This window comes from Mastigoproctus giganteus, chromosome 6, assembly GCF_048544385.1.
Source record: "Mastigoproctus giganteus isolate SK-2022 chromosome 6, ASM4854438v1, whole genome shotgun sequence".
Classification (NCBI taxonomy): Eukaryota; Metazoa; Arthropoda; class Arachnida; order Uropygi; family Thelyphonidae; genus Mastigoproctus; species Mastigoproctus giganteus.
This window is the reverse complement of record NC_143580.1, coordinates 17592799-17606773: the sequence shown is the minus strand read 5'-3', so window position 1 is coordinate 17606773 and position 13975 is coordinate 17592799. Positions and strand designations below refer to the sequence as shown.

At 34.3% G+C, this 13975-nt stretch overlaps 1 protein-coding gene across 2 annotated transcripts in view; it reads right to left on the bottom strand.

Annotated features, from left to right (window-relative positions):
* Pkc98E (Protein kinase C) overlaps positions 1-13975 on the bottom strand; it is a 238221-nt gene that overhangs the window by 112150 nt on the left and 112096 nt on the right. For both annotated transcript variants that reach the window (XM_090375862.1, XM_090375861.1), the window contains exons 4-6: positions 10088-10119; positions 7602-7684; positions 5040-5172 (exon numbers count right to left, since the gene is read on the bottom strand). In XM_090375862.1, the coding sequence (XP_090231988.1) occupies positions 5040-5172; positions 7602-7684; positions 10088-10119 (248 nt within the window). The remainder of the gene's footprint in view (positions 1-5039; positions 5173-7601; positions 7685-10087; positions 10120-13975) is intronic.

Genomic DNA, 13975 nt, shown 5'->3' with positions numbered 1-13975 from the left:
ACAGTCTACAGAAGTTCAAGTCCAATGTCAACAAATATCTTCTTTCGTCTTCTCAACCTCCAACCCAAGCAGAGTACTAAGTACTATAGGTTCTAATACCTCTCGTGTTTGGGGTTCACATAAAAAAAAAAAAAAAACTTCGCAATGCAATGTGCTCGCATATGAACAATTACCCATACAACAAAATGTGCACACATATGAACAAGGGACAAGAGTTTTAGTCTTCTCCGGAGACTATTGTGGATATGTCATCTAAATATCTCCTGTAAAAAGTGATGTTACGTTAGTATACAGCAAAACTACATCCAAAGAAAATAATTTATCACCCTCCCCTATCCTCCTATCCTTTAAGCTTGTGAATAATGTGTTGCAATTTTTAATGCTGAAACAGAATACTTGTCTCATTGATTTTATTGTGTAATACAATACAAGTGCAATGCTAACAAAGCAAATGCAAATCTTTCGATACAATGGGTGTAATTGGGAACACTTCCTTATGTAATTTTACTTGTCCAAATAGTATTGGAATTTTGTTTGTAAGAGCTTTTAAGTTTTTTAATTAAACCATGGAAATAAAGTATTTTTTCAGTAATCGGTGCGAGATGTGTTGTGATGTTTAACTAGATCTTCAAATACCGAGATCTCCACTTCTTGATAAGTCACATTGTCTGACATTATACTATTCAATTTATTCGTATAGTCTGTTTTATTCAATATAATGTCCGCTTTCTAAATTATTAAGTCATTTTCTTTTAATTTCTTTAACTACAAACTTTCATTCTTAGTTAATATCGGTAAATGTGAATCCCTCATATAATTTATAACCCTATTTATTTGGTCCTATTTATTTTAACCCTATTAAAAAGGTCCTTGTTTGGTGTGTCTTTAAAACAATATTCTATCTCAACCGCTGCCTGTTTCCTGGGGAGTTCCCATGGAGGTAAACTGTAATTTAAACCTTTACTTCACAGTTTTATTTGATGCTCTGTTAATACGTACAATGACAAATTTATCACGCTTTGCTTATACCCCCTATCCACAATAGTCTTCGGAGGAGGCCGTAAAACTCTTGTCCCTTGTTCATACGAGTGCACATTTTGTTGTATGGGTAATTGTTCACGTGAGAGCACATTGCATTGCGAAGTTGAACATAGGCGGATAGTTCCATCGTCTCCTCTTCAGGTAATCTAGATCCATTGTTAAGAAGAGATGAGGTTGCTACAGCTGTAGTGTGATTTGGTGTAAGGTTTCTGGATTCCCCATAAAAATAATGCCCACAACAATAATGTTTTAATCTTAGTGCTTGTAACTTGTTTGCATGTATAGTTTTTATCTCCACAGATACCACTTCCTTTCTTAATTCTATAAATGATTTTAACTCTATTCAGTCATTAACATGTAAATATCTCCTTACCCTATCATGTAGGCTTTGTATCTGTCTGAAATCAGGAATAAAACAAATTCGAATAAAACAAATACATCTAACTCCGTTTTCATCAAATGTCACTTGTTACAGGAGATATTTAGATGACATACTTATTATTACGGATGAATAGACGTTTGATAATATTTTAGAAACATTTAATAACGTGCACACGAGGCTAAGTTTTACATTAGAGAAGAAGGATGAACAAGAGCAGACAAACTTTTTACACTTCGCATTAACAAGAGAGAGAGTGACAAATTAAAGTTTAAAATGTATCGTAAGCCAACAAATACAGGTATGCTATTACATTATTCGAGTTATCATCCCTTCGCTTATAAACGCTCTATTATTTTAAATCAATTCACAAACACATTTAAATATACGACAACACACAGCATTAGACCATGAAATTGAAGAGCTTACGTATGGGTTTCTAAATAGGGGGTATTCGTTAAGTACCATAAATAAAATTAGAATACAGGCTAAAGAAAGGTTGGTTAATAATGGTAACAACCAGGAGGGATAAAAACATTTTATTATGATTCCATATGTCCAAAAATGGTACAGAAAAGCTCAATATTCTTGTTAGGGACACTGATTTCAAAGTAAAGTAAAGCCCACTCAAAACCTGCATTCTGTGCTGAAGGAGCGCTCTGCACTTTCCTCTTCAGTTATGGAATTACATGATTAGTCTATAATATTCCATGTGGTAATTGTGATTCTTCGTATGTCAGTTCTACTAGGTGTCTTTTAAATACACGTTTAAAGCAACATGCAGCGTCGGTTAGGGCAATGAGGCATATGAACTGTCATTCCATGTGATTAATGAGCATCATGTCTTGTTTAATGAAGCTAAGGTTTTGAGTATACAGCATGATTACACAAGACTTAATAGCTGAAATGTTAGACATGAAAATAAAAAACAACGCGATTAACATTCGGAGACCTTTCCTCATATTGGATTTGTAGACTTTTTCACACATGTGGGTTAGTAAGTAATCTCATAGTAATAAATAAGGTGGGGCACAGTTCATATTAATCAGTTTCCTACCTGTCATCACGACAATTCAAAAAGTTTTGTCCCTTTAGGAAAAGTAATTTCAAGTAATTTTAAAATATTTAGTATCGTATATTTGTACATTCATGGAATTTCAACGACATTTATTTTTAAAATCTTTGACACAATGCGTTCAATTTCTTGAGGTTGTGAGGTGTATTGGACTGATCTGGGGGCCTTTAGTTATGATTCCCGGGATGTCTTGGCATTCCTGAGCTTCGAGAATTGAATGCATTTATTTGATTTTAAGTGAAGTATATTTTAAATTTCGATTATTTAAACAAGGAGAGGATAGAAATGAAGCAATCCTATGGAGAAAATTAAAGGTAACGCTTATGAATTTTAATATTATTGAAATATAACTATTTCGCTATGATTTATGATAATTTTTCCGAAGTTAAATGAGTTATTGAGAAAAATAATATTTTTTTATACTTGTATTACAAACTTGAATTATATGTATATATCTATTTATTTTAACAGTAAATGATGGTACATCTTTTTATATAGATGTGATAGACTTTTATGGTGATTTCTGGAATCAGCACATTTATATCCTGCAGAATCACATATTTTCAATGCGGAGGTATGGCAAAAAATATTTTTTGTTGGCTAGTGTAATGAGAGTATCCTTAGATTCAGAAGAAGTACCTGCAGATTGGAGACATGCAAATGTATCTCCAATTCATTAGAGTAGTTCAAAGGGTGAAAAAAAGTAATGCAAGTGCATCTTGACTGGACTGGAGCCATAAGGTAATCATGGCATGGTTTTGTCAAAGGGAAATAATGCCTCACCAATCTGATTAGATACAATCAGTTTGTACCAAAGTAAAATTTCAGCAAAACCTTTAATACTGCATGAATGTTGCATAAGTTTGAGCAAAAGAGGTAATCAGTGGAGTTTCAGAGGGGCTGTTGTGGTCCCCTTACTGTTTTTAATATTTATTAATAATACTGATATAAGCATATTAAGGTTCATATCTAAGTTTGGTGATTATAAAAAGTGGTACAATAGTTAATAACAGTAACCAGCATATACTACGTCAAGAAAATCTAGATAAACTTAGCAGACTGACTGGAAAATGTAAGGTACTAAATTTGGATAATAGTAATCCTAGGATAACATAACATTTGGGTGGGGCGAGGAGAGGTTTACCAAACTAAACTTAGCATTAGTTGAGGCATATGATTACAAGAAAGCAAGCTTATACAGTATCAGCCAAAAAAAACTTCCCACTTCACCCATCCAGTCACTTCAAATGTTTGTCTAGTTCAGTCTTAAATTTATTTAAGCTATCAACTTCCACAACAACAGATGGAAGTCTATTCCAGCAATCAACTACCTGCTGGCTAAAAGCAAACTTCTGCACATCTATTCTACAACTATCTTTCCTCAATTTGAATCTATGCCCCCTGAATTTGAGCATGCAGAAGAATACCATTAGCATTGAGCCTGCTCAAACCATTCAAAGCCTTATACATCTCAATCAGATCACATTGCAGGTGCCTAGTCTCCAAATTCTGCAATTTGCAGAACTTAAGCCTTTTTTCATAAGAGCATTACTTTGTTCCTCTCACCAATCTTGTTGCCCTTCTCTGTACTCGTTCTAGCAACTCTACATCCTTTCTAAAATGAAGCCTCCTCCAGACCTGTATATAGTACTCAAGGTGTGGCCTGACCACTGACTTATACAAGGGGATAATCACCTCCTTATCCCTGCTAGAAAAATTCCTATATATCATTGACAAGGCTCCATGACCTGCTCTGGCAGCCCATCTGCACCACTCAGAGAACTTCATAGGTGACTGTTATATGAAAAAGAACTAGGAATAATTGTAGAGTATGACATGAAATTCTGTCAGCAGTGCAAATTAACTACTAGAATAGCTTGTTGGATACTATCAATAACTATATTCTAGGAATAAACTTCATCCTAGAATTGTTGTTGCGGTGGTGGTGGGTAATTTGAATAAATTTAAGGAAGGGTTAGATGCTTAGCCAAATTAATGAAGAAACAGGGAAATGAAAGATGATATATGTATAATTCTAACATTATACAAAGGTTTTTTGGTGCATCTTTGAAAAGCATAAGACATTGTACCAAAATGCATGGTCCAATGGACATGAAAATAAAGCATTTCAGAAAGGATAATAAATGCAATGCAAGAAATATGAGAATTTTACATTGCCTAATGCATTTAGGTGGGGGGGGGAGAAATCACTACAGTTTCTTTTTCAGATGATGTTGTCATATTTCCACGATTTTAAAAGCAGAGGAATGAAAGAAGTGTGAAAAACAGAAGAAGACCATGTAAAGGATGCAGGAAACAACACAGAAAAATATGCAGAGGTATTTATTTGAGATCCAAAAAGGAGTAAGATGTTATTAGGTGCTTCAAGACAGGTAAAAGTTACAAAAGAAAAATGAATTTTTTCTTTATGTTTCATTTTGTTTAGTATTTATATCATTTTGAATAACTTCTGGAAGAAAGTCATTCAAAATGATAAAATAATACTATGGAATAAATCAAATGAAAAATGAACTCAATACTTGCCTTCACACTGCAGGCCTTGCCTGAAGAGACCATACAGCATGGATCCACAATGGTCACAGAATGTTGGCCGCTTATAATTGTGCATGGTAAAGCGATGAGGAATATTTATGTTAAAACGGCTACCTGCTATCAGCTATACAATAGGAACAATAATAATAATAGTGTTATTATTATTCACTGTAGCAATATAAATAATTAATATAATAATAGGTTAAAGCAGATAGGACAACAATAGAATACACAACCATTTTTAAATTATGTATCAAATTTATAATCTCATTAACATAAGAAAGGTTATTGAATCAACTGGAATTATAGAAAAGGTCTTCACATATCAGAGACAAAGGGTATTCAAATGGATTTTCTTCAAAGTGGATCAGCAAAGTAAGTGGGTCCCTGGGAGATAAATGCTGGGATACCCCCACTTTCCATTTCTAATCTTCCTTAATGACATTGACAAGGGAGTATAGAAGAAGTTAAAATCTGCTGATAACTTGAAGGTTAAGAAAGTGGTTAACGACTTGAACCAAGGTATGACGCTTCAAAATGACCTGGTTCATTTACAAATAAGGCATGAAAAATAGCAAAATAAGGTTTAATGCCACTAAATGTAAGGTCTTCAACTGGAGAAAACGAACCACACAGCAACTTACAAATCAGAGAAGGAGAAAGTTATGGGTGATATAGAATGAAAAAAAAAAAACTTTTGGGGTAGAGGGACATTTAATAAGTGGCAGACAGTGTATAATCATATACACTGTCTGCCACTTTATTAGGTACACCTACCAAGTAGCGTGTTGAGCCTCCATTAGCCTTCAAAACAGCCTGAATTCATCTAGGCATGGAGTGAACAAGATGTTGAAAACGTTGTGCAGGAATGGAGTACCATGCAGACATGAGTGTGTCACGAAGTTCCTTGAGATTCGATGGAAGTGTAGGCCTGCGGCGAACAGCCCTTCCAGCTCATCCCAAAGATGTTCAATAGGATTGAGATCCGCAGACTGAGCAGGCCACTGCAGCAAATAAAAGTCATTGTCATGTTCCTGAAACCATTCCATAGTGATTAGGACTTTGTGCACCAGCACATTATCCTGTTGGAAGTAACCATCTGACTGAGGATAAACTGTCAACATAAACGGATGCACTTGGTCAGCAATGATGTTTAGGTACGATGTGGCATTCAGACGTGAATCTATGGGTATCAATGGACCCAACGTGTGCCAGGAAAACATTCCCCACACCATAACACTGTCCCCACCGCCTTGCACAGTAGTCATCAGACATGACGGGTCCATGGATTCATGTTGTTTTCACAAAATTCTGAGCCTTCCATCAACATGATGCACCAGGCACTTCGACTCGTCAGACCAAGCAACTGTTTTCCAATCTTCAATAGTCCAGTGCTGGTGTTGCTGTGCCCACAGAAGGAGCGCTCTCTTGTCCTTCATTGATAACAAAGGTACGCAATGTGGTTGTCGGCTGTTGTAGTCCATTTGCAACAAAGTGCGACTAGTGGTACGTTGCAATATTTTGTTCTGCACACCAAGGTTGTGTCCTGACATGATGTGCGACATTGTGGCCCATCTGTTTGCTTGCACAATTCTAGCCACCCTCCTCTGACCGCTCTCATCAACAAGAAATTTTCTTCCACAGGAGTGCCGTTGAGAGAATGTTTTCTGTTCGTTGCACCATTCTTGATACACCCTTGAAACTATGGCACGTGAAAAGTTCAGAAGAACTGCTGTTTCAGAGATGCTTTGTCCAGCAAATCATGCAACTACTATTATACCACGTTCAAAGTCCGTTAGATCACTCCTTTTCCTCATTCTTGCTATGGTTTGTACCCTTAACTGATACTAGAAAGGTTCTTCTGCTACACTTATATCCACAACTGTGGTCATGTGACACAACATTGTGGGACAAACCATTTTGTGCACATCAGGGGTGTACCTAATAAAGTGGCAGCACAGTGTATGAAGATTGCCATTTGATGTAAACAAGTGACAAGGATGTGAAATGGGGTCCTGTCAATAATTAATCAAAACTCTTTAAGTAGAGAGAAGTATGTCATTATTACTCTATATAATGCCAATGGCAAGATCAAACATGGAATATTATATTCCATGTTTGCTCCAGAAGCAGCATCTTAGAAAGGATTCAAAAGAAGAGCAACCATATTTTGAGAAATGCTTATAACTGTGCCAACAAGAAATGCTTAAAAACTGTGGAATGCTTGTAATAAACACTTTGGGAGGGGAGCAGACTGATGGGTATAAAGCCTCAATGAGGATGAGTGAAATGATTGTCAGATGACAGAGTTTCACTAACATTGAAATTAACTAAATTATTCTCCTCCAGTTGAAGAGGTTAACTACATATGTATTTATTCTCTAATATTTCTTTTTCTTTTTTTATATATATATTTATTTTCTTTAAGTCTGGAGACTAGAACTTGAAGAAATAGAGCAAATACAGAATGGTATTGTGTGAACAAGCTCATCAGTAAAAAATAACAAAAACTCTAAATGATGAAAATGTTAATGTCGATAAAATATCGCTTACCTCATCAGCAGTACTGTCTACCATTCCAGGACACTTTGTGACAACAAATTCATGGCATCTTTTATGTACCACACAAGTACAAACTAAAGAAAAGTACCCAATTAAAAGAAGTTATTATAAAGGTTTTCACATGTAAATAAGTCTTATTACACTTCATAAATATGGATTAATATTGGACAAAATGAGTGTTTTGCCTGCTATTAATTCTCATTTTATAATTTTTATAATTGAGTTTACCAGATATCAATAAATTCATATACATACTGTTTTAGAAATTAACTTGTCATAAATATGCTTAGTTATAAAATACCTCATTTACTTCATAAAGTGTAGAGATACGCTGAGTCATATGTCAGTTTACCGAGAAGTAAATTGCCAAAAAGTTTGACAATTCATTTAACTGTCTTAAATAACATCACAGAAATATATACAAATATTAATAAAGTAACATGGGGATAAAATTAACTTCAAGTTTTAAATTTTACAAATTATTTCTTGGTAAACTAATATAAAGCACACCATGTTTTTTCTAACTTTATTCCATTAGCAGAAATTAATATTATTCTGGTGAAGGTTAAGTGACACTATAATTCATTCACATCCTATTCTATAATCCGCCTCCCCATTAAAAAAAAAAATTATATAACTCGTAAAAATATTAAATTGTTTTTATATTACAGGAATCCTTCAAGTTCCACAAATTTAAGATACATATTCTCATATAAAACATTCTGACAATACAGTTTACGTCATCAGGAAGTTCATAATATTGTGTTTACATACAACAGAATTTATAGTATTTCCAAAAGGATTGCCAGTAAAATAAGCATTCTAATGTTGCATAATTTGAGTCACTCACTCTATACGGGATTTATCATTACATGTGGCCCACTTCAGGGATGGATTTAGGACTAAAAACTCAATTTAAAAAAGTTCATGTAAACATAGGTCCAATTGCACCTTGTTTCCGAGTTACAGTCATTTTTGTGTTCGGCAATTATCTGCTTACATTTACAGGAAATGCTCAAAATGACCATTGTACGTCAGAATACAAGCTTGCAAGCACCTCATCATACACCTTCTTACCTGCTCAAAAGTTCCAAGTGTCTGTCAGATTTGCTGGAAGTCTTGTTCCACATGCTGGCAGAGCCATTTTAATGTTATCAAATTGGTATGAAATAAAAAATGGCTTTCAGATGGCCCCACAATTAAAAATTAAGTGGATTCAAGTCCAGGGAACATGCAGGTCAGGCAATGGGTCCTTCACAACCTACCCATTTCCATTTATTAAGGAATTGCTCATTCAAAAAGTTTCTAGCAATATGGCTAAAATGAGGCAGAGCATCATCATGCATAAACTACATGTGATGAATGACATCAAGTGTAATTTCTTCCAACAATGCATTTAAATATTCTCTTAAAAATTTGCAGCTGGATGCTCCTGTTAATCTATCAGACAAATTAAATTGTCACTGATTATTCCTGCCCATACATTCATGGTGAATTGTTTCTGGTGTCTTGACTGAACAATGGCAAGGGGATTTTCTTCAGCCCATCAATGAGCATTATGAAAATTGACCACACCATCCCTAGAAAATCCAACTTCATCAGTAAACAATACAGCAGATGAGAAATGCTGATCATGAGCACACGTGCAGAAACCAAGTAAAAAAAGCTTCTCGTGGTGGGAAGTCAGCTTCAATAAGTCCTTTTATTCTGAAGATAATATGGATAAAGTTGTTGCTTCTGTAAAATTCTCCAGTCATATGTCCCATGTTCTCTACTGTTGTTCCCTAAGGGTGCAGTCATCATCATTTTCTTCAACGTGATTGAAGATCTGTTCTTCCGAATCAACAGACTAGTGTTCATGTATCTACCACCATCTGAAACTTTCTAAATGAGCCAGTTTCTGTAGGGCATTCATGTATTCTTGGAAAGGTCTTCTTATTTGGCACATAATGATTAGGGAAATTTTCTGCATACAGACGTCTTGCCTCAGTTTCACTGCATCTAGATAGTCCATACATGAGATGGATGTCTGCCATTTCTCAATTTGAATAAGCCTCCATTTTCACAACAAATACACAGTATCAAAATGTTAATAACAAGCTGCAAATGTAGTGCTCTTGTCAGGAGAGCTAACTAAAATCACTCAAAGAATGTTATGGGATCTTGTTTACATAACTACAACAAGGCCCTCTATGAGATATTGAGCATCGTTTGTAAACAGTTGAATGGAGCCAGCTGTGCTAACTCAGCTTGCGAACAGAATTGCTGGAACATAAAAATGGCTGTAACTCAGAAACAAGGTGAAATTATACCTATGTTTACATGGACATTTTTTTTTTATTGTTTTTTTTTAAAGTCCTAAATCCATTCCTGAAGTAGGTCCCACATGTTCTGATACACCCTATATATAATTTGTGCAGCACTAAATTCCGAAAGACTGGCTCATTAATAATCATGGATTAAACATGTCAACTTACCTTGGCACTGATATCCTTGCTTACCAAGACCCCTACAAATATAACATTGAATAATTTGTTTTAAAAAAGAATATTTTATTTAATTATTATGATTAAAATATATCTGAATTTTTCATATAATTCAATTTTAGTTAGGATTCAGAAAATTATGATTGCTTTCTTTGGATAAATAAAATGAAATAAAATGAATAATAGTGATAAGGAGCCAATAATAAGTACCACAGAATTACAAAGTAACTCAATTCCCTTTAAAAACGATGCCCTGAGTAAGGGAATTGCAATTCTAGAACACATTATACAATATATATTCATGTGTGAAAAATCAGACAAATAAAATGTCAACACAGTCAAACTGATTTTTAATTCTCTAGAGAGGGTGCAAAAAATAAATAAACAAAAAAATAATCCAAGGGCACTATATTTAATATATTATTTATATTTTTTTGAGAATTAAATACCAACAAGAAGAAACCAATATTAAGTACCAGAGAATTATATTAATTATCTGAACTCCTAAAGGAATTGAGATACTTAATATAATTAAGTACCTCAATGCAATTAAAGTAAAGGAATTAGAAATATGTCAGCTTGTGCATATTAGAAAATATGCACAAGCTGACTTTGCCTTGATGGGGGGGGCAGCAAATTGGTTGATTGCATGCTAGTTTGGTCAATTTAAGTGCACAGAAATAACATTATAATTCTACAACAAACATATTTTATTTAAATGGAGATACACTTGCAGAAAAAATTTGATTGGTATAACTTAAAGTGTTTATTTTGGAGGGAGGAAATTGTTTGAAATGGTGAACGTTATAATTTTATTCTGAAATTATATTGGATAATGAGAACAAATAATATTTTTAATACAGGCAGAACATCAGAAATCTGCCAGTGATAGTTGATTGCTGGAACAAATTTCCATCTGTCGTGGAAGTTGATAGCTTAAATAAATTCAAGGAAGAACTGGATAAACATTTGAAGCGAATGGATGGGCAAAATGGTGTTTTTTTTTTTTTTTTTGCTGATGCTGTATAGGCTTACTTTCTTGCAACATATGCCTCTACTAATACTAATCTGGCTGTTCAAAATCCAGACACCCCCCCCCCTCACCACACTTTTTTTTTGTGAAATGGCTATTTCACTTTGGTGCCAAAAATTTCTTCTTCAACAGTGCAAATGAATGATGAATCAGTAAACTCTATTTATTATATTAAAGTTAAATGATATTTAATTTAAAGCTTCCAAAAACTTTGTATGTATGCCTTCTATGTTTGACAGGCAACAGGCTTTCAACTACTCCAAGTAAACATGATATAGTATTACGATATAGTAAATAAAAAGACTGCTAGTTGCCAAGTCCATAATTTACCAAATTTATTTCTAAGGCCATACAGTTTGTACTTGGAGTATATTATTTTAAGTTTCAACACTTTATTGGATAAATTTTACAGATGATTTCTATCAGTCCAATTTTAATGAAATTTGGAAAGAATCAACAAATTATCTAAAAACCCAAATATAAAATTTCATGAAAATCTGTCCAATAAAAGCCAAGTTGTTACATTCAGACGAATGGACAGATGCACAATAGGTGCATTATGCATATATGCTAATGCACCTAAAAACTAATATTCAATATTAGGTTTTTTTTTATTAATCACCAAATTGGTAGGGAGAGTATCCTGCCTGGACCATGCTGTTTGCATTGTGCTAGAAATAAATCCACATAACAAAATTTGCTTAATGGCCAAGATTTTACTGATGTTTTGTCATTTTAATATTTCTACAATACTTAATTGTACAACTATACAATTAAGTATTGTACAGCTGTTTTACATACCAAATTAATCAGTAAATTTAAAAAAATTAATATATTTTTTAATTTACTGATTAATTTGGTATGTTCCCAATTTTGTTCTCAAATTTCCTAATGACAATCGAGAGCACAATTAGCCAATAATACAGTACTGGGTGGCATATACGTATTGTTCAGAAATCTAACTTATTTCATATCTCAAGCTTTTGGGATAAACTGTTTGATACTTGCATTATACCAAATGACTGTAATTTAGACTCTACATTCTGAATAAAACATATCAGCAATGCCAGATAAAAATTGTATTGTGTTTTCCTCTCTAGAGTGCATGTTTCCCCATCCCTTGTATTGATTATAGGACAATAAAAGGTGTTAAACTACTATCACAGAACATACTATCACAAACTACTAAACTACTATTACAGAAAAAATGCACTCTCCCTATGGCTTCCAGAACATGGAAAGGCATGTCAATCATGGGGCGGGAGCAGTGAATCTAAAAGCCTTTGCTTTTATTCCTATATGCAGAAAGTATTGTTTTCAGTAAAAAAAAAAATACTATGTGGTGTACTTTGGTTCTGTTTATTATTTTATTTTACTTTTTTTAATGAAATATTAAAAAAGTGATTTTGTAGGCAATCACTTTTGGGTAACTTCCTGCTGGCTAAGTTTCTCAATTATTAGTTTTGACTAATGGCTCAAGGAATAAAAGAATAATAATAAAATGTTAATAACATAGAAAAATTTTAAAAATATCAAAATGTATATAGCCATGATGTTGGTGCACTCTCCCTTTACCTCTGTGCTTGAATGCTGACATTTTGTAATTGATTATATTTATTGCAGAACATCATAATCACATGTACCTTAATATAATTACATGGGCACCTCCGTAGCCAGGTGGGAAGGAACAGCAGTGCATAGCACACACTTCTTGATTAGACCGGGGTTCGAGCCCGTCACCACCAAATACGGAGGATGCGGAAAGGTCAGGGAATGACCACCGTATATCCCCGGAGCAATATGGCCTTAATTGCTAATGCTCCTAAAAACCAAATAACAAGAACAATTACACTACCCTCCCCGTTTTTTAATAGATAACTAGTATTATGAAGGTGCATATACTGTTAAATAGACAGATTATATGAAATTTAGTGTAATGAATGGGTCTGGTGTACTGGGGTCCATGGTTATGAAAATATATACAATGATAACCCAGATGAAACTGGGTTATCATTGTATATATTTTAATGAAATTTAGTGTATCTTTTATATGGTGCATTAATGCATATCAACTAGCTTTTAAATTTCAGATATAGCATTTCTGATATTATTGCAGATTTTAATCACTCTCACACACTGATTTGATGATATTGCCATTGCTCCTTTTAGAAATGATAGTGCATCAGTATATAATTTGGAAGTTGAATGCTTCCTTTTCATCATAAAGTTTAGTTACATATTATTGTCATGGTCTTTAAATAAAAAAATATCAATATAGAACTCCTGGTAGCTATTAGCATAAGCATTAGTTGAGGCATGTGATGCAAGAAAGCAAGCAGTGAACTACCTGCTGGCTAAAGACAAACCTCCGCACATCTATTCTACAACTGTCTTTCCTCAATTTGAATCTATGCCCCCTCAGGTTCTTAATCCCAGCAAGTGGAAGTATCCCATCAGAATTGAGCCTGCTCAAACCATTCAAGGCCTTGTACACCTCAATCAGATCACATCACCTTGCAGGTGCCTAGTCTCCAGATGCTGCAACAGACAGAAGTTATACCTCTCCTGGTAAGAGAACCCCTTTGTTCCTCTCACCAATCTTGTTACCATTCTCTGTACTCATTCTAGCAACTCTACATCCTTCCTAAAATGAGGCCTCCAGACCTGTAACCCAGTATCAAGATGTGGCCTGACCATTGCCTTATACAAAGGTATAATCACCTCTTTGTCTCTGCTAGCAAAATTCCTATATATCATTGACAAAACTCCATGGGCTGCTCTGGCAGCCCATCTGCACTGTTCAGAGAACTTCATATCCGACTATACAATTACCACCAGGTCTTTTT